The sequence below is a fragment of the Dendrobium catenatum genome, unplaced genomic scaffold (genome assembly GCF_001605985.2).
Source record: "Dendrobium catenatum unplaced genomic scaffold, ASM160598v2 fragScaff_scaffold_716, whole genome shotgun sequence".
Taxonomy (NCBI): Eukaryota; Viridiplantae; Streptophyta; class Magnoliopsida; order Asparagales; family Orchidaceae; genus Dendrobium; species Dendrobium catenatum.
In genome coordinates this window covers 25,123,043-25,143,496 of record NW_021319178.1, presented here as the reverse complement: position 1 = coordinate 25,143,496, position 20,454 = coordinate 25,123,043, and the positions used below count along the sequence as shown (strand labels likewise).

Genomic DNA, 20,454 nt, shown 5'->3' with positions numbered 1-20,454 from the left:
TCGAGCTCGAGTTCGAGCTCGTTTAGTAAACGAGCTCGAGCTCGAGCTCGAGCCGGCTTGGCTCGTGAGCTCGCGAGCCGGCTCGATTAAATATTAATATTTTTAAAAATAATTTTATTTTATTTATTAAATTTAAATATTAAAAAATTATAATAATAATCACCTAAATTTTATTTAAAAGTGAAATATTTCATATTTTTATAAAAATTTTGTTTAAGTTTTAAAAATTCCGCTTAAAGTTTAAAAATCCTGCCTAATTTTAAAAATTTTTAAAAATCCCGCATAAATTTAAAAATTCCCGCCCATGGCTGGCGAGCCGGCTCGCGAGCCTGCTCGAGCTCGCGAGCTCGAGCTCGTTAACAGTGACACGAGCTCGAGTTCGAGCTCGCTTTTTATCTAACGAGCCGAGCTCGATAAGAGCCAAAACTCGACTCGACTCGACTCGTTTACACCCCTACTTCCTCTACATATTTCTCTCCCTCTCCCCTCAATCTCTCTCGCTCTTTCTCTCTCTCTCTCTCTCTCTCTCTCTCTCTCTCTCCCTCTTCAATCTCTTTCTCTCTTCTTCTTTCCACCTTAATCTCTTCTTTTTTTCAACCTATTCACCCAAAAAATTCACCTTCCTCTTTCACTTTCTAAAAATAGAAAAAAATCCTCCTCTCTACATAGAGAGAAAGTAATCTTCTCACACCTTTCACTCTCTAAAAGAAAGTCATTTCTCTTTTCACCTTAAAAAAAGAAAAGAGAAGAAAATTTATTTTACTTCCATTACAAGTTTGCTCCGTCATTGTTGGCTTCATCAATGCCTTCGTGTGCACAGGTATCATATTGAATCTCATTTGGACATCATTTGAATTAAATTCAAACTTGAATAAGTAAGCAAATGGCATAAGCAAAACTCAAGCAAGAATTTGTGCAAGACTTGAGTTGGACTCAAGTTGACCTAAACTTGGACTCATGTTGACCCCTATACCTCAAACCACGCGAGAAAGGACACAAACTGATGAATAAAGCGATACACGCCTTAGCGATGCACGTCACTTGAAGGGTCAAACGACCTCTGATTGCCAAACAAACAATGGCATTGCGATCATAACATTGAATTCTATTAGGTCGAGGCCCCTCAAAGTCAAACCGGATGAGATCATCCAAAAGGGACGACCGACACCCAAAATTAAAACATGACGCTGATCAAACGACGTCGGAACGACAAACGGATGGCACTGTTGCGTCCGGAATGTCGTCGCCATTAAGATTCTATATTTTATTTGATCAAATTGGATAATTTATCAAACAGTAGTGGGTTAAAATCGAGTTTGACCCGAACACAACCCGCAACCCGATTTTGACAACCCTAATTTATAACCAGATATATAATAGTTCAATTTCAGCATATATATGATAATCCCCAAAATTAGTGTCTAACCCGATCCTCTGTTAACGGGCAAATAGAGTTGACAGAGTTTGAACTATAAAAATGAAATTACTTAAAATCTCTGATGATGATCGTGTTGATAGTGAATCGCAATAAGAGGGAATCCCATATTTTTCAAAGATTTCCCAAATTTCCATGAAAATACAAACATTTAAGGTGACTTTCATGTCTCTCCGATGATGATCGTGTTGATAGAAAATCTCAACTGGAGGGAATCTTGCCATCCAAAACACTCCAAACCCTAATACAAAATATTAAAAAAAAAAATTTAAACTGACCTTAATATCACCCTAATGATGGTGTGTTGAAAATGAATCTACACACATTTAAGAAGACTTTCATGTCACCCCGGTGAGGCTACATTGACAAAAGATCTCAATCGGAGGAGAGTCTGGCTTTCAAAATACACATGAACTCTTATGGAAATATAAATATTTAAGTTGACATTCATGTCACCCCGATGATGCCCGTGTTGACAATGAATCTCAACCGAAGAAGACCCCATATTTTTCAAATGCTTTTCAAATTTTCATGAAAGTAGTCACATTTAAGGAGACTTACATGTCACCCCGATGATGACTATATTGATAGAAGATCTTAACCGGAGGAGACCCTAGCTTTCAAAATACCAGTATACTCTAATGGAAAGACAAACATTTAAGTTGACACTCATGTAACCTCGATGATGATTGTGTTGAATGTGAATTTCAACATATCCATATAAATTTCAAAGAAATGCCCCAAAATCACAAAATTAATTGTTAGTGGCTCAAGTTTGAATAAAATTTCAAATCTAATATTATTTAAAATTTAAAATATGCAAGGGAAATTTAAAACCTAAAAATTAAAGTAAAAATTCATTCGCCTTTCACAATTGTTTGTTGGAAGTAATAAATTTGAGTATAATTTCAGCTCACAAAGAGCGAATGTCCAGTCGAGACTATCATTAAGATTCACTATCAAATCATCTCCCGCCAGTAAGGACATGACACATGTCCTCTAACAATAGTTTCTCCGCAAAAAACACCACATATAAATGATTATGATCGGGGCTCTCTAACTAAGTGGTTTTGTCGTTAAACGGTACCATTAAATTATGATCAAGGTCAGAGCTCGTATGTTCCCCAATGATTTTAAATCATTGAGTAATGAATCAATATGATATAATCGATAAGATACAAAGCCCTCTGTTATCTAAGGTGGACTCAAATTTGTACCTTTTGATAAATATTCACCACAAGTCTACAAAACCTTATAGATGACGCAACCCACGGCTGCCAATAAGGATCCTTCGGCCAAGTTGAGTCGACTACCTCATTTGACTGAGTAGACTAGAGACCACAGCAACTTGGGATGACAGAACCATGAGATATTGATCGGGCCTGTCATTATTCCCCCATCACTCGCTTTATGTATGGTGATAAATTTCAAATCTTGAAAAATTCAAAAATCTAATTTCCAAACTCTGAAAGCTGCTGCTACTATACACTGGGTACCTAGTGCCTATCTAACCACTAGCCTTAATCGAAAGTTCTCTCTTGTTATCGGGAGGGTTAACTGCTGCTACTATACACTGGGTACCTAGTGCCTATCTAACCACTAGCCTTAATCGAAAGTTCTCTCTTGTTATCGGGAGGGTTAATTAAAGATAGAATCTTACACTTATGAGAAACTGAATCTCAAATCATAAAGTCCTCACAAAATGAAAGTGAAATCTCTTGTTAATATATTATCTAAAAATGACTTTAAAAATTTACCCTAGAGCTTAATTCAATAAAATTATCATTGTCAACAAAAAAGGCACGAAGAGGCCGAGGCGAAAAATTTTGGAGCCTACAGGAACATTCTCAGCTATGAAGATTGTAAAAAAACATTTACGCAATCATATGAGAGATTCTTGGAAAAATGATTGTCTGATTACATATATTGAAAAAGATATCTTTAAAATCATTAATATGAAAAGATTGTACAATGATTTTAAAATATAAAGACTCAAAGAGAGAAATTGTAAGTAACATGTATTGAAAATTTGAAGAGCAAATATTCTCCACTATAATATATATATATATATATATATATAATTTATCTTTTTTATAATGATGCCTTTAATTTTTTTTTAAAATCAATGATTTATGCCCCAACAAGAAAAAACCCTTGCTCCTCCATTGCTTCTAAGGATGGCTTATATGGCTATGATCAAATAAAAATAAACCCTAATAATGAGAAGTTCATAGCCTTGAAGATTCCAATTGGTATATATTTACCATGTCATGCCTTGTGATTTTCAAAATATAAGACCTACCTACCAACTATCGATAACCCCATATCTGACAAACTAATACACAACCAAGTGGAATGCTATGTTGATAATTTGGTGGTTAAAAACCAATATAATAAGAATCATTTACAAGATTTGCAGATTATTTTTGAGAACCTAAAATGATATGACATTAAGATGAATCTTTTAAAGTGTTTTTTGGGGTGTTGTATGGCACTATGGCATCGAAATACAACAACATCAACAATATCAAGCCTTAATCCTACTATGTGGGGTCAGACATATTAGATAAGTTAGTTCAACCTATAACTTTAGCTGAAAAGTTTGTGATAGAAAAAAATACACAAGGATGAATCTTTTCAGTTGGTTGATCATAAAGGCTTACATCTAATAGACTCTTCAACTAGCATTTACTTAAAAAATAGTATGCTTGAGGAAGTTTATGTTAGCATTATTTTTCTTTTGATGTACACATTATTTTTCTGATACGAAAAATATAACTTTAAAAGTTGACCATTTTATTTTCAATAATGACGATATTTTACTATTAGATGTTTTTCATTGATGCAATGATTATGGTTTTCCTTTCAAAGTGCACAAACCATTTTTTAGTGTGAAAATGATAGCATCACGCCCCATTTTCACCTCCATTCCAAGCAATCATGTGGCATAGAAGAAGTGGACAATCTGCACGGATATAGTTTTCACTACACCCATCCTAATTAATTCCACACGATAGGATGAGTGAAAAAGTCTAGCCTGATCATCCAAAATATGCCTAATATTTTATAATCATCTAATATATTAAAATGAAAGTGTAAATAATTATAATCATTAAGACTATTATAGCGCTTCTAATACAACTTCCAAAATAAACTCATACACACTCAATGTCTTCCATTTACATCATCATATATATCATTTTACAATCTCTAACATTACATATTTAACATATCGCTATATAATGCAAAACTAGTTACATGTTCACAATTCCTTGTGTCCTTTTCCTTTTCCTAAAAATATAGCATAAAAAACGAATGAGCTGCAAGCTTAACGAGAGAAATAATTCAAATATAAAATAAAAAAACACATAAAATGACGTAAAAATTTTACACTCATATATGCTAACAATTATCCATATTCAATAATGCATAATCAGCTTCATGAATTATATGTTAATTTAATGCATGTGTTATTAGTTATTGCATGGAAAATTAAATTAGAAATAATCAACATAATTATTATATGAACATAAAACTAACATTAATTTCTTATTTTCATCCTTTCACTAATTCTTAGTAATCATAACTTTAGAAATGTCATTCATGCTTATAGGCTTAGGGGTGCAACCGAGTCGAGCCAGCTTGCGAGCCGGTTCGGGCTCGACTTGTTAACTTCTCGTTGAGGTTATTGAGCTCGCGAGTCGAGCTTGAACACGAGTTCAAGCTCGACGGCTAATCGAGCTCGAACACTCGGCTGCTCGACTCGATAGCTCGTGTAAGAGGAGCGGGAGCGGGTAGCAGGAGCGGGAGTGGGCTTCGCCGCGAGAGCAGGTCGTGGGTTGCGGCAGCGGGCTTCGCCACAAGAGCGGGCCGCGACAGTGGAGTGGGCTTCACTGTGAGAGCGGGGGTCGCCGCAGCAGACTTGGCCGCGAGAGCGGGAGCAGGAGCAGGAGCGGGATTCGCCGCAAGAGCGGGAGCGGGCTTCGTCTCTAGAGCAGTAGCTTGACGAGCCGCTCGACTCAACTTGTTTCATGAGACGAGTCGAGCTCGAGTTCAGTATTTGGCAGCCGAGCTCGACTCGAACACCCCCTGGCTCGAGCTCGACTCGATTCATTTACACCCCTAGTTATAGGCTTCAGCCCCTTGTGTCAGCTTTCCCCCGATAAAGGTCAGCTAACCAACTCTCAAGTATTATGGGGTTAGAAATTTCTTTTTTATTATCTTGATAAAAGTTGCGCTAACTAATTCTCCATTATCAAGAGTCGGGAATTCTTTTTTATTCATCTTTTTCTAAGAAAGATTGGGTTTAGCCAACTCTCCAATATCAGGAATCATCTCTTCCTACATAGGTCAATAGAGTTAGCTCACCAACTTACATGGTATATTCTTTCATAGGATCCTTAAAATTCATTCTCAATATTTTAATATTTCTCATTTCTTGACATTGACAAAAACATTTATTCATTTCATAATGATTACATATATAATAACATGATGCATGTCAAAATACACAAGTGTGCACTGCATGTTATTTAGATGTCTTATACTTGCAATTAATGAGAATTAACTTAAAATCATATAAAATAATGAATAATATGACTTGTATAAATGCATAACATGCATTAATCTCTTTGATGCTCTTAAATGTTTTCAACATGCACATCATGCAAGAATTTCTATAAATATGATCATATGCGATCATAATAGATTGAGAAAATCATAAAAAGAGCAATTTTAATCCTAGGAACCATTGACTATTATATTAGAAGGTAAATATCTCACATAAGTTAAATATATATAAACATAGATAAATTATATTCAATTATTTCCTTGAGATACACCGCCTAAGCCATATCGCCTCTATTTTGCCACCTGAAGAATAAGGAACTATTTGGAATTCTCAGGATAAAGGTTTGCTACAAATGCATTAATATCCATGCTCTTCTATCCTTCTATTCACAAACGCTACATCTAAAAAATCTTCTAAAGATATTTGGCCACAAATTAACTTAAACCATTAGTTCAGCCACAAGGACATTTTGACTAAATTTTCTAACATAAGTGAATAATAATAAAAATATATAAACAATAAAGTATCAACAATACAATTGCATCAACAACACTATTCTAGAAAACAACAACTACGAATAGTGCAGTAAAATTCAACTAAGAAATAAAACCTGCATTATACAAGCATTAAACCATTGCCAAAGCAAAACAGGATGCAACTTTCATGATTCTTCAAGAGAGAGATTTTTTAAGTCCGATTTTGATATAACTACTCATGTTCCATACATAAAGATTCTTGTATTAATTGGAAGTACATCATGTGATGTCGATTTGTCAAGAGACATTGAAAATCAGATAAATTCACTAACTAGTTACTAGTTCAAAGTTTTAATATTCATTACGGATATGAGATGTCATGGTTTATTACTTTATTGCTTTTTAGTTCTACGCTTACAGCATCTTTTCAGTGTTTGTTAAATTACAATATTTGATCTTCATTACATACGATGAAAGGGAAGAAGCCATTGGTTACTTGGTAGCATTAAGCAGTAACTAAGCGAGCTTATTTTAATAAAGTAATATAAAAGACTTTAAGAACTTACAAGCACTCCCTCCCGAATATCTTCTACAAGCATATTAAACTTTGTGCCAGTTCTAGCATGCTTAACCTTATTATCAACTTTTTGATCCCATTTTGTCCTTCTAGTAAACAGCAGCCCAAGTTCCCTTTCCACTTCACTGCAAAATATGAGCAACCAACATTTGTTATTATTCTGTTTTCTGCAACTAAGAATAATACAAATCCAACCAAACCTGCGACTCTGACGTGTTTTCATTGTGCACAATTGATTGTTCCCCTGAGTCAGCACAAAAACGGGCTTAGAGCCTTCTCTCCAAGGGTTGTGGTCCAGTACTGGAACAAAAGGACATGACATAAGTTTTCCATGAACCACACAAGCACGCAAAGTTATTTCATACATAGATAAATATACGCATTTAGTCTGTAGACCCATGACGGTTAAAAATTTAAATGTATCCTATGTTTTAGCTGAGATAATAAATGTCATGCAATGGTTCTAACGTGGTTTCTAAAAATTGAAAACAGATGCTGCCGCTTTATGAAAATATTCGCAACATTACGCAGTTCTAAACTTTTTATTAAGTACAACTTTAGAACCTATTCAAAGGCCGTGTTTGGGGTGAAGACATGCATGTAGTGTGGCACATGCTGCACGTTCTCTAACTAATCCACATTTGGCCATGCAGTATTCTTGCTCATCCTAATGTGGAAAACTTGTGGTCCCAGCAATGCGGTGCAAGTCAGCTAATTCAATCCTCAGCCCTTAGTCACTTGCTTTTCAGTAAGATCAGTATCATTTAATGTCATGTCTATGGCATTGTCCTCATAGTTATTTTTTGCTATCAAATAAGATTTTCCATGAGATTATAGCTACTACTATATATATTAGACTAAGAGTTTTAATTACAGAAGTTTGATCATAAAATAAAGAAACAGATTTTTTTCAAGCATTTACTCCGGGAGTTACTTCTTCACTGTTGTTCTAGTTGTGGGACTTTTCTTCCTCTCTAACTTTCGGCCAACTCCATATGGAAGCATGATAATGGAAGACTATGAAATGATGCCAAAAAAGTTTAAGGTTTATTTAAAACTTCATATGCTTCTATATCAACATTCCGATATGAACACGACTAGTCTTGCTAGGCAAAAATTCATGTCAGGCCGTACTTAATTTATTGCTTAGAAACCTCCATATTATCCATCCTTAGCAGCAAACAACATAAATTTGCCACTGTCAGTCCAATACTAAAGAGAAAAGTTGAGGTTGATATCAAGTTGAAAGAAAATTACAAAACCTAAGCTAGAATCCATCTAATGAATCTTAATTTAACATTTGCTAATTGCTACTGGTAAAACACTCCCCGATCACTATGTTCTACAGTTAAACTTAATTGTCTGAATAAATAAAATGGTGCAATACAACATCCCTAACGGGTATATTCTAAACCAGAATCAAGACAAGCATATGAAGCTATTCTAATAATCAGCTAAGCAAAAACCAAAAGACATGTCATAATTTAACCAAATTGTGATGAATTAATTTAAGTGTTAGTTAGAACTCCACCCACAAGTAACATTGGTGAAAGTGTGCATTAGTTGATAGTCCATAACCAAGATTAGTGATTTTTCCTTTTTTGTATGGAGTTTAAAGACTTGAATAGGAAGGAAGAGAGTTAGCGGAAAAGATGGTTGGAAGTATAATTACTATTGAATGTTTGAGCTGAGCAAAATTTTTAAAAGACTATCAAATTAAATCAAAGATACCAAAGAAAACCATTAGTTTTTTTATATAGGCGTTGAATTGAACTGAATAATTATTTTTGGCCACCCTCTTTTGCTTTATATTCGTCTAGAAACTAATGTTAATTAACCAAAAAAATAAAGAAAAAACAAAGAAAGAGAAATATGATGCTCCCTTGAATCTCATATCTCTTTGTAGCTCTCCAACTCCATAGAGACTCTCTCTATGAACTTTTTCTTTTAACTTTTTGATTCCTGCTATTTCGAGGCTAGAAAAAATCTTCTTCATGGATCAAAATCGTATCCCATTCCTTTATAAAGTCGGAAATGTTGGCTATATAAAGTAAATGAAATATTAATTAAATGTGGTCATGACTCTAATTGTGGAAGTTATGAGGGTGCAATGCTAATTTTCATGCTAACTTTGTGGACCGCTGGAGATATGTTAGCACTATAACTGGCCGACAATAATCTTCTTGGCCATGACGTAACTTGCTTATTGTGCTAGCGTCTTCCCATGATCTTTTATGAGTTTCTCTCGATTCGTCAATTCTTCTTGCTTTCAATAGATCATTATTTACTACATATCAATCCTCATGATTCTTCTCAACAATAATTCAAACCTCATGAAATTCTTTTATGAAATTTTAAGTCCTTTTGGCTTATTCTCCATGTTCCTGCTCATCAACGAATTAATCTACAGATCAATATGCAACTATGTTGATGGTTGAGACAAATTCTGGAGTGAGATGTTTCAAAATGGAGGAAACTTAATAGAAAAATGGTGTGCATGATATTTAAATTTATTGGACACAAAATTGATAGTTATGAGTCAATATGTGGACAAACAAGTGATACTTAGATGTCATAGATTTAAATGTATTGGATACATTACATAAAAGAATAGGAATATTGATGATGATATTTTTAGAGTTAATATTGGGTAATCAAGATGTTAAAGTAACTCATAAGTATTATGTCATAAAGGAATACCATGCAAAACATTATAAAACGGCAATTATATCAACTTTGCTATATAGATTTATGTATATGGAATAAAAATATTTTAATAATTAAGTCAGGTGTGATGAAAATACTAATGTACAGATGAATGCATGGTTAAACTAGAAAGGATAAAGTTAAAAATTATTATTAATGATTGTAAGAATAACACATATTAAAGGTAAACTAGTAAAAAAAAAGATAGGATATTTGACAAGAATAAGATAGAGAAAAGATATACCAATAATATGAGTTGATAGAAGGAATGTGAAACGATTAAAAAATATAGAGCCAATATACTATGCTTAGAAGTTCTGCCAAAAAAAAAGAAAAAAAGAAAAATGCATAACACATATTTACCACCTCTAATATAACTTAAACCAACGTTTAAAATTGCGCAATAAAAGGCGCGCCTCAGCGCAATTTCGTCCATTTAAGCCTCAAAGCCTACGCAATAAGTTTAGTTTATGAGGCTTACGCCTCAAGTTTAATGAGGCGCGCCTCGCCTCATATATTTAAGGCGTCGCCTTTTTAAAAATTAACCTAAATTTTTTTTTTTCAGTTCGGACCCCAGTTGCCGACGTGGCGCACCTATTGAAATGTCGACGTGACATCACCATTTAAACCCTTGTAAAGGTCGAATGGCGGAGTCGACGTTTCGATTTTCAAGTCACAGTAAACTTTCGAACTTTCAAGCATTCACTCTGGAGCAATTTCAAGCATTCTTCACTCAGTTTCTTCTAGGATGTCGTCACCCCCAAAGAAAAAGGTAACTTAATGCTAAGTTTTCTGTTTCTTAATGCGTATTTTATGGTTATGCTATGCGTTGGTGTTCAAGGCTCTGAAGATCTTTGGATTTTATGCTTATTCTACGTGTATGCATGGCTTCTCGAAACTTTTTAAATGTTTGATACTTTGATGCCACCGTGTTTTCTCTGTATTCAGAGTTTTCGATGAATTTATGTTGAAATTTGAAACACAAAACCTACCTAGATTGCTTATATTTACGCGTTTTATGTGCGTATTTTATGCGCACACTGTGCGTGTTCTATGCTTATGTTGTGCGTATTTTATGCGTGCGTATAATTGTGCGTATGTTACGATATGTTCGTTCTTATGCGTATGTTATGCGTACATTGTGCGTATGTTATGCGTATATTGTGCGTATGTTATGCGTACACTGTGCGTGTAAGTTGCTTATGTTGTGCGTACGTTGTGCTTTTTTTGCTTATCTCATTTACTTATTTTTTATTTTTTAAAATTTTCAGATATATGTTCGTCCAATAACCTATCGATGCTACGTTTCTACGTTTCGAACAAACTGTGATGTATTTGCTCAGCAAATTACTTCTGAAGTCAAGGATACATTGAAACGTTTAAATATCATACAGTTTTTGGAATTTCCTGGGTTTGAGCAAAATATCCCTCTGATTTATGAGCTGGTCTCAAAGTGGAACATTTCAAAACAATGCTTTGTTATAAAAGGTCAAGCCATTACTTTCACGACTGATGAAGTGGCCCTTCTTACTGGTCTGCCAAATAAAGGAGAAGAAATTTTCTGGCTTTCCTTAGCACATACTTCAGTTACATCAGGGGAAATAAAGGCAGACATGATGGAGATGAACAAGGAACCCCCCCCAAGACTATGTTAAGAAACTTTATCATGTATTTATGTTCAAATTTACTTTTTCAACTTAACAACTTCAAAACCCCTAGGTTGCTTCAAAGAATAACAAATAATCCAGATGAATTTTTGTCAATAAATTGGGCTAGTTCAATTAGGAAATTTTTAGTTGCAGAGTTTAATAAGACATCCTCCAAGATTTCAAATAAGAAGTCAGCAGATTACATCAATGGTTTTGTACCTCTACTAATTGTGAGTGCTAAGTGCTAAGTGCTAACTGTTAAATTCATTCAAAATTTTATTGGCTCAATGTGAGTGCTAAAATTTTCTTTCATCTTATGCAGATTTGGTTCATGGAGCATACTTCTTTTCATGCTCCATTGTATGCTGACAAAGGCCTGAAAGAGTTGAAGTTATCGAGGTCAAGCTCAATAAATACATTGATCAGAGCAAAATACTTCCTGAGAAAATATCTGTAAGCTACTCTTCTTCTTCCAACAAGAAACATAAATCATATAACCCTCCCCACAGCCCCAATAACCCAATCCCACAAAATCAACCAATCCCTGAAGAAATGGAACTTATTCCATATACAAATCCAACTAAACCAGTAGCAGTCGATGAGATTCCTATAAATCCTATAACTTATGTCTATTCAAGTGAGATAGAAAGTTACAAAGGTGTTCTGAGTTTGAGTCCTGAGAAGAGAAATTTTGTGCAAGAAAATTTGAGAAAGTTTAATCGAAGGTAAAAAAATTGCAACTTATTTTATGTTATGATATGCGTAACTTATGCTTATGAAACGCGTATGTTATGCATATTTTATGCTTATGATACTTTTTTTTTTGCAGGGATGATAGTATCTTGTTTGTTGGTAACATTCTGATTTCCAGATCTGATATTGACGACTTATTAAGCGACAGTTATTTAGGCAATAAACATGTAGATCTTTTTGCCAATTTTTTAGATGAGAAGTGTGAACTTATGCCTGACAAATATCATAAATTTCTATACATCTCTCCAGTCTATTGGGTTAGTAACTTAGTATTCAATTAATCAGTTTAACTATTGAATTTATAACTTACATTTACTACTTGCACTTATAGCATAACAAAGCCAGGGAAAAATTGTCCAAATTGCAAATCGACCATATAAACGAGCTTTCTGTTTCTTCAAACAACATTTTATTACAGCCAATCATTGAATCCAATCACATTACCCTTCTGGTTGGTATGCTGAACGAACAAAAGTGGAAATTTTATGACTCCTTGCCCATGCCAGACCGTGTCAAAGAGCATAGGCTTGTTGTTCCAAAAATCGTAAGTGTTAGATGAACATGAACTGTTTAATTTTTAAAAAAATTATATAACTAATCCTTAATCTACGTATTTTTCAGCTTAAAGCCCTATACTCTGACACGAAAGGAGCTTTTAAAGGTGATATCAGAAAATGAAAGCTTTCTATCATTAAAGGTGTACCACAACAGGAGAACTCTATAGATTGCGGGATGTATGTCTGTAAATATATAGAAAGAATATGTCTTGAAGGCAACAGTCATTGGACTGATAGTACAAATTGGCAAGCAGACATGCCAAAGTATAGGACAGAATTTGCATATGAAATATTTTGTAAATCATTGAAAAAATGACAGTTTTTCATTCTATGTATAAATGTTTCTGACTTTCTGTGTATAACTATAAATGTTTAAACAGTTTATGTGTATAAATGTTTCTATGTATAAATAATACGCATAACGCACGCAACAAATACGCATAACGCACACACCAATATGCATAACGCACAGAAACTGTATATAACCTTTCTGTTTTTGTGCTTGGAATTTGCGTTTATAGGTTAGTGTTTGAATTTCTTATTTGTTTTAAATAAATGAATAATTTAAATAATACTTTTTAAACGTTTTTAAATAATAAGCATAACTCACGCACTATATACGCATATATAATGCACATAATACTCACAAAAGATGCACTTAGTGCGCATAATACACGCACACGTTACGCAGTAAATTTTATTCATCAAATTATATTAAATGTTTTAATTGATATATTGTTGGCCTCTACCAATAAATCCAAAAAGAAACAAAGGGGGGCCTTCCAAAATTTACCTCGGAACTTAGTTCATTAAAACTCACTCGCCGAATAAGAAAAGCGAGTGGAGGCCAAGGCCGAATTTTCGGAGCCCACATATATATATCTTTGTTTTTAAGTTACTTACATTAAAATGATGAGGAATATGTTTTTTAAGTTACTTGCATTACGCAATGTGATTTTTATCATTTCATTTTCTAGTCTTGAGTCTTGACTCTTGGGTATAATATTTGATTAAATGCAAAGGGTTTATAGCTCTAGGTGATTTTATAATTAAGAAAGATAAATAATAAGGAATATGATGTTTGAAAGTTTTTGTGCTTGTAATTTGTGTTTAAAGGTTAGTGTTTGAATTTCTTATTTGTTTTAAATAAAGGAATAATTTAAATAATACTTTTTAAACGTTTTTAAATAATACACATAACTCACGCACTACATACACATATAGAATGCACATAATACTCACAAAAGACGCACTTAGTGCGCATAATACACGCACACGTTACACAGTAAATTTTATTTATTAAATTATATTAAATAGATTATGCAGACTACATTTAGTATGAACTGAGGGGCCGTGACATGAATAATAATTATCTTTGGCTGTGGAGTGACAGGTGGCAGATATGGTTGAGAGGATAAGAGGGTTGATGAATTTTTTATGAGCCTTTATTACTTACTATTGCTCAACTACTATATAATGCGATAAAACTTGAAGAAAATGGTAACTCATGATTTTCAAACAGAAGTAATGCAGCCTTGACCGAAGGTAAGATTTTTTTATTTCAGAAAGTTAGTCTAAGGCTGCTGTTAGTTTGTTTGAAAATTAAGTAGCCTTAGACTTATTTCTAAAAATCAAAGGAAGGTTCTCTTGTAATCAAAGAAAGGTTATATAACCTGCGGTCCTGCATTACTTCTGTTTGACAATCATGTGTAAACATCAAAGCAAGCTTCTCTTGTAATTATTTTGGTTTAGTTTTTTTAATAGAATGTACATAGGTTTTAGCTGCTACATGAATTATGATTGATGTATTGTCCAATATAAATCATATTTGACAACCAAGCCTTCCATTCATTACTGTGATATTTATCATCCTTTCATGGACATGGAAGGAGGATAAATATCGCAGTAATTAATGGAAGAGTTTGGTTGTAAAGATGATTTATATTGGACAATCCAACAATCATAATTCCTGTAGGAAAGTTGATGTTGTTGAAGATGTAAATTAAGTTACAGCAATTTAAGATGTACATTGACAATCATATTGGAAGAAGTTTTACAAATATACGTAGTGTTCTGCTTAAATACGCATTACATACGCAGTGTTTACTCTTATTATATGCATAAAAACGCATAGAATACGCATTGTTCTGCTTATCGACATTAAATACGCAGGTAGCACGCAGTGTTTACTCATAACATAAGCATTCAAAACGCATTTCGTACGCAGTGTTTACTCATAACATACGCAGTATATACGCGTAAAGTACGCACAACTTAAAACTGAACACACACAAAATTAATCGATGGCTCGACATTATATAATACTGAACAGTGAACACATCCAGTTCGCATACTAAACCCTAAACGAGAGCTGCTCTCTTCGACTGGAGGTTTCTTTTACTGCGAGTTTGGTTGCTGTCTTCACCGTCCGACCGGCGGCCGCTTCATCTCCTCAGACGGTCTGACCTGCATCAGGTCATAGAATAGATTAGTAAGAACTCATTCACTTCCTATTTTTGCTCAATCAGAATGGTCAGAAATAAGGATAAAGCTGCATCGGGTCATAGAAAAGATCCAGCATGGAAACATAGCACTCAGGTGGATGTAGGAGGCAGTGATAAAACATATGTCTATTTGAAATGCAATTACTGTGATAAAGCTGTGAAAGGTGGTGTGACTAGGATGAAGGAACATCTTTCAGGTTCTCACAAGAATGTTGCTCGATGCTCCAAAGTTCCTGATGCTGTAAGGGATGAGATAAAGTTATACATGAATAAGTCTACAACATCAAAACATCTTGCACAGAAGCAATTTGAGGATAGAGTTGATGCTGGATCTTACTAAGGGAGTGAGCGCAGCGTTAGGGATTCATCTTCTTCTATGAAGCCCATTGCATCTAGGGTGCTAGAGGGCCTATGGATCATTATATGGTTGACACATCAGATGATAGGCCTTCTACTACACAGAAGATGGCCCCAGAAAATGCAAGAGAGGCGCGGAGAAGAGTGTGTAAGGATATAGACAGATTCTTCTACGAAAATGCAATTCCATTTAATGTTGCAACATCACCTGCTTATTACAACATGATTCGTTCAGTTGGAGCATTTGGGAGAGGGTTCAAACCTCCAACCATGTATGATTTAAGAACATGAATTTTGAAGGAGACTAAAGCCAAAAAAATAACCAAGTTTATTTACAACCACTCTTGGATTCTAGCTCTTATGAGAAAGTTTTCGAAGAAAGAAATTCTAAGGCCAGCCGCAACAAGATTTGCCACCGCATACTTGACCTTAGAGAGCATGCTGGATGCCAGACAACCTTTAGAGGCTATGTTCACATCTACACAGTGGTTGAGTTGTGCTTGGGCGAAGAAGGCTGAGGGAAAAGAGATTAGAAAGATTGTTTTAAATGACAGATTTTGGCAAAGTGTCTTATATGCCATTACAACCACTAGACCTTTAGTTCATGTTTTAAGGATGGTGGATGCTGAGAAGAAGCCTGCAATGGGTTTCATCTACAATGCTATGGATGAAGCCAAAGAGATGATTGCCTCCAACTTAGAAGGCAGTGAGGGAAGCTTTAGGGAAATTTGGAATATTATTGATGATAGGTGGGAACTACAGCTTCACCGACACTTGCATGCCGCTGGCTACTACCTAAACCCTCAGTATCAATATGCAGAGAACAAGTCTACAAACCCTGAAATAAAGTTGGGATTATATCATTACATGGATCGTCTAATAAGTGATGCAACTGAAAGATCAAATGCTGACTTGCAATTGGTACCTTTTAGGAACAAAAAAGGTTTTTTTGGATTACAACAAGCAAAAGATACAATTGTCAAACAATCTCCAGTTGAGTGGTGGATTCAATTTGGTGATGGGACTCCAGAATTACAGCGTTTTGCTGTGAAAATTTTGGGCTTGACATGCTCTTCATCTGGCTGTGAAAGGAATTGGAGTACCTACAATCAAGTGCATAAAAAGAGGAGAAATCGCTTGTCGACATTGAGGATGAACTCACTGGTGTACATTATGTACAATAGGAGACTCAGAGATAGAAATTTGAAGAAAAAATGATTAATGGATGATGAAGATCCTTTGCTTTGCGATGATGTGACATCTGATGATGAGTGGTTTGTAGATGATGAAGTTGAAGTGATGCCGTCTGAATTACAAGATGAAGATTTAAATGTTGATTTCTTTGATGGTCTTAAAGCATCCACATCCACCACAACTCAAGAACAAATCAAAAAAGGTATATAAATAATATAGTTTTCTTTTCTTAAACTTTTATTAATGTATTACACTATTATTCATTATGATATTGTTCAAAAATATTTACTATTTAGGAAAGATGAAGATAACTAATAATGAGGAAGAAGAAGCTGATTGGGAGATATTGGACTCTATAGGAGAGGGGGAAGAGGAGAGAGCAGCTCATCATAATAATGATTCAAATGAAGACCCCTTTAGTGATGATTGATGAGTGATGATAATGCTGATGACTAGTGAGTTCTTAACTTATTATGTGATATATTAATGTCATTGCTATTTATCTTGTGATTTTTATGTTTTATATATTATTTACACATTAGTATATACAAAATTTATTATTTTATGTTTACGCAATTTTTTGATTTTGAGGCTTAGGCCTCAAATCGCCTTGAGGCTTACGCCTCGCCTCACGAACGAAAAACGCCTCAATACCCGAATACGCAATTTTAAACCTTGACTTAAACTAATAGAGAATGAGGATCCATATAGCTGGCCCTAAGTAATTTGGATTAGCTGATGATGATATAGTATTAGAAACAACAATCTATAAGAGTGATTGAACCACATTAAATTCAATATTAATATGACAGATTGGATTTGCTAGGAGATTTCATTGAGGTGGATGATATAGTTGGACCTCAATCCATAGCTGCTGCATGACAATCATACTACACCAATAGCATCCACCTATTCTCTAGTTCTTCAATCTTCATCCCAGAATAAAAGAAAGAAAGAACACTCGTCATTCCACTATCTATCTAGCAATGCATCATTTTGTTCTATCCATCAATATCTATTATGCATTTTATTTAAGCATCTAAAACTTTAGGATTTGACTGGTTGATCATTACTTGTAGAAATCAACATTTCGAATTAGATAGGTCTAACAAGAGAGCTGGGAAGATGGAGAGACTTTAATTAATGTAATCAATTTTTGTATGCATATCCTCAGAGAACAAGCTCAGAATAAGATTTCTCCATGATAGTTGAAAAACAAGCTATGTTGTGTAAGGAGGGAAGGAGAAGGAAGGTAGAAAAAGTAATGCAGTTTAGGCATTCAAACGGTAAATTAAACTCTAAGCAATCATAGGCAATTATTAAAAATCAAACTAGGTAAAAACAACTATGAACTTATTCGATTTCCAAGCCTTTTTAAGCTCATCTATGTTTATGCTGTAACTTCTTTCAATTTTTAATTTGACTAAGTTGTTATTTTCTTTTGGATTAAAATGGATTTAAATTTGAAGTTTTTTGGGATTAGATAGTATTAGATTGAATTTAAATATTTGTTATCATCCTTTTTATACTATTTATAAAAATAGAGAATCATGTTGAACATTTGGATTATTACTTGAATGAATGAAATTGTTTATGCTCAATAACGTACTCCCTAAATACAAATTGTATATGTGAATTGCTCCAGAGTGTGTGCAGAGTTTCTTTTTTCCCATCTCTACAAAGAAGCAAAAGCAAAAGACTGAAGCAACCAACCAAACCTTCATAGCTGCTGGAACTAATCGTCTGAAATAGGTGCCGACGCATATCATAGGCGGGGGAGGAGACCCGTCGCAAGAATTCCTCAGAGCTGCTGGGTATGCTTCCATCCATTCCCAATGTTCTCTCCACCTCCTCTCCTTTTTTTCCCTCTTCCTCCTCTGGGTCCTCCCCAAGAGGCTTCGGAGAAGAGGATGAGGATGACGCCGTAAGAATCCTCGAACACCTTCTTCCACTATATTTGCAGCCAGCAGCAGTCCAGGAGCAAGTGGCGGCTGCCAAGTCAGTGGCGTTGCTGCCCTTTCTCAGGATTGAGGAGGAAGGAGAAGGAAAGAGAAATGAACGATTAGCTGATTGATGGTTTCCGCTTGCTTTTGGGCGACATCGGGGCAGGACGACAAGGGTGGGTGCGTCGCCGCCGCAGCTTCTGCTGCGGCTCCTCGTCCACCATCTCTGCCCACCAACACAATGATTTAGAACAGGGATTGAAAACGCCGGGCTCGACGGAAAAGACGTGTTGGTCAGAGCTTCCATCGTCGTACAGATCATCTCGAGCTTATGCTCCTCTTACTACCAAGACAATTAAAACTGCCAAGGGCTGGGGCAGATGGTTAGCAATGAAGGGAAGGGTCAAACGAGCAACTGGAGCCCGAGGGGCCACCGCCGCTGCCCTCCGCCAGAAGGGTAAATTATTACGCCGCTGCCCTGAGAAGACAAGTCCCGGAAGGCAAGAGAATAAAACGTAAACGGGAATGACTCGCAGGCGTGATGTACAGAAGAATTTATTAGGTTTGATTAAGACGCAAGAAAATGTGAAATTTATCTCATAATTATATAATGCCCATTATGAGATATTTATTTATATAATAGTATTGGATTTAAATTTTCTTCACGAGTGTTATCTGACTTTATTTTTAGTAAGCACGTGGACAGTGTGAAAGGAGAGTGAGCAAATTAGAGATCTCAAATGAGTAGAAAGTTTTTTAGTAATGTAAAATTTTTTTTTTTTTTTTAAATACCTTCAACAACACCCATTTATAAGATTTTAGGGCTAGTAGACAAAAATATAATACTACATTGATTACATATACAACGCTAAGTTATACTAAACACATATGTCACTTTTTGATTGATGAGAGAACTGTGATGAAGGATTCATCTCTAGGCTAGTAGACAATGATGAGATGGTACTGGCAAGCGGCATAAAGGGGGAGCTCTATGATGCTTGATGTCTTATGGGTTGGTGCCGAGTTGGATGGGGTCCTATAGTGATGAAGTAGTTGTGAGTTGTGATCTTGTGCTAAGTCGTTGTTCTATAGGGTTTACTCAAAAGAGGGCAACAAATCTACGACATCCAAGAATTCAAATTAAGAAATTGACCTAACAAATCAACATTACATTTATCATTGAAATGCGCATAAATTTTTATTTTGTTTTTTTTTAAAAGACCACCTTTTATCCACTTGTGTGTATGTATTGCAGCTTCAGTGACATTTATTATGAATTAGAATATTTTCACACTTATAAAATTATTGAAGTTTCATCTTAATGTGATTGCAATTTAGAATGGTGGATCCAACATGAAAAGATTTCAAGTTGTAGATTGGAGAGATTTAACATAACTTTTAGAGTAGGTTTGTTTAGTTAGATAGAAATTATATTCTTGACTGCTACCCACTATAAATTTAATGTTTATGGTCAATTTTTTTTTTAAAGTATCAAAATCACATTTTTAGTATTTTTATTTTTGTCCTTGGTGTTCTTTAAAGTTTTTATTTTGTTGTATTTTAGTCTAATATGTTATTTTAATTGGCCCCGACGTAAATGATGTTCAAACAATACTTTGACAATCTCCTAGCATCTCCCACATGTAAGGGGTATTTATAAGGAGTGATGGTCCTTCCCATACGTTTAAAAAAAATATGCATGATTAGTATTTGCAATAATGAGGCCTATAATT

At 34.7% G+C, this 20,454-nt stretch overlaps 1 protein-coding gene across 2 annotated transcripts in view; it reads right to left on the bottom strand.

Annotated features, from left to right (window-relative positions):
• The window catches only part of LOC110114190, a 22,754-nt gene extending 3,490 nt beyond the window's left edge, over nt 1-19,264 (bottom strand). Inside the window, exons 1-3 of one of the 2 annotated variants that reach the window (XM_020846978.2) lie at nt 18,497-19,264; nt 7,259-7,358; nt 7,048-7,183 (exon numbers count right to left, since the gene is read on the bottom strand). In XM_020846978.2, coding sequence (XP_020702637.1) covers nt 7,048-7,183; nt 7,259-7,358; nt 18,497-19,043 — 783 coding nt within the window. In that variant the 5' untranslated portion in view covers nt 19,044-19,264. The remainder of the gene's footprint in view (nt 1-7,047; nt 7,184-7,258; nt 7,359-18,496) is intronic. The other variant, XM_020846977.2, reaches the window with a different exon arrangement.
• Between the last annotated feature and the right edge of the window lie 1,190 nt (nt 19,265-20,454).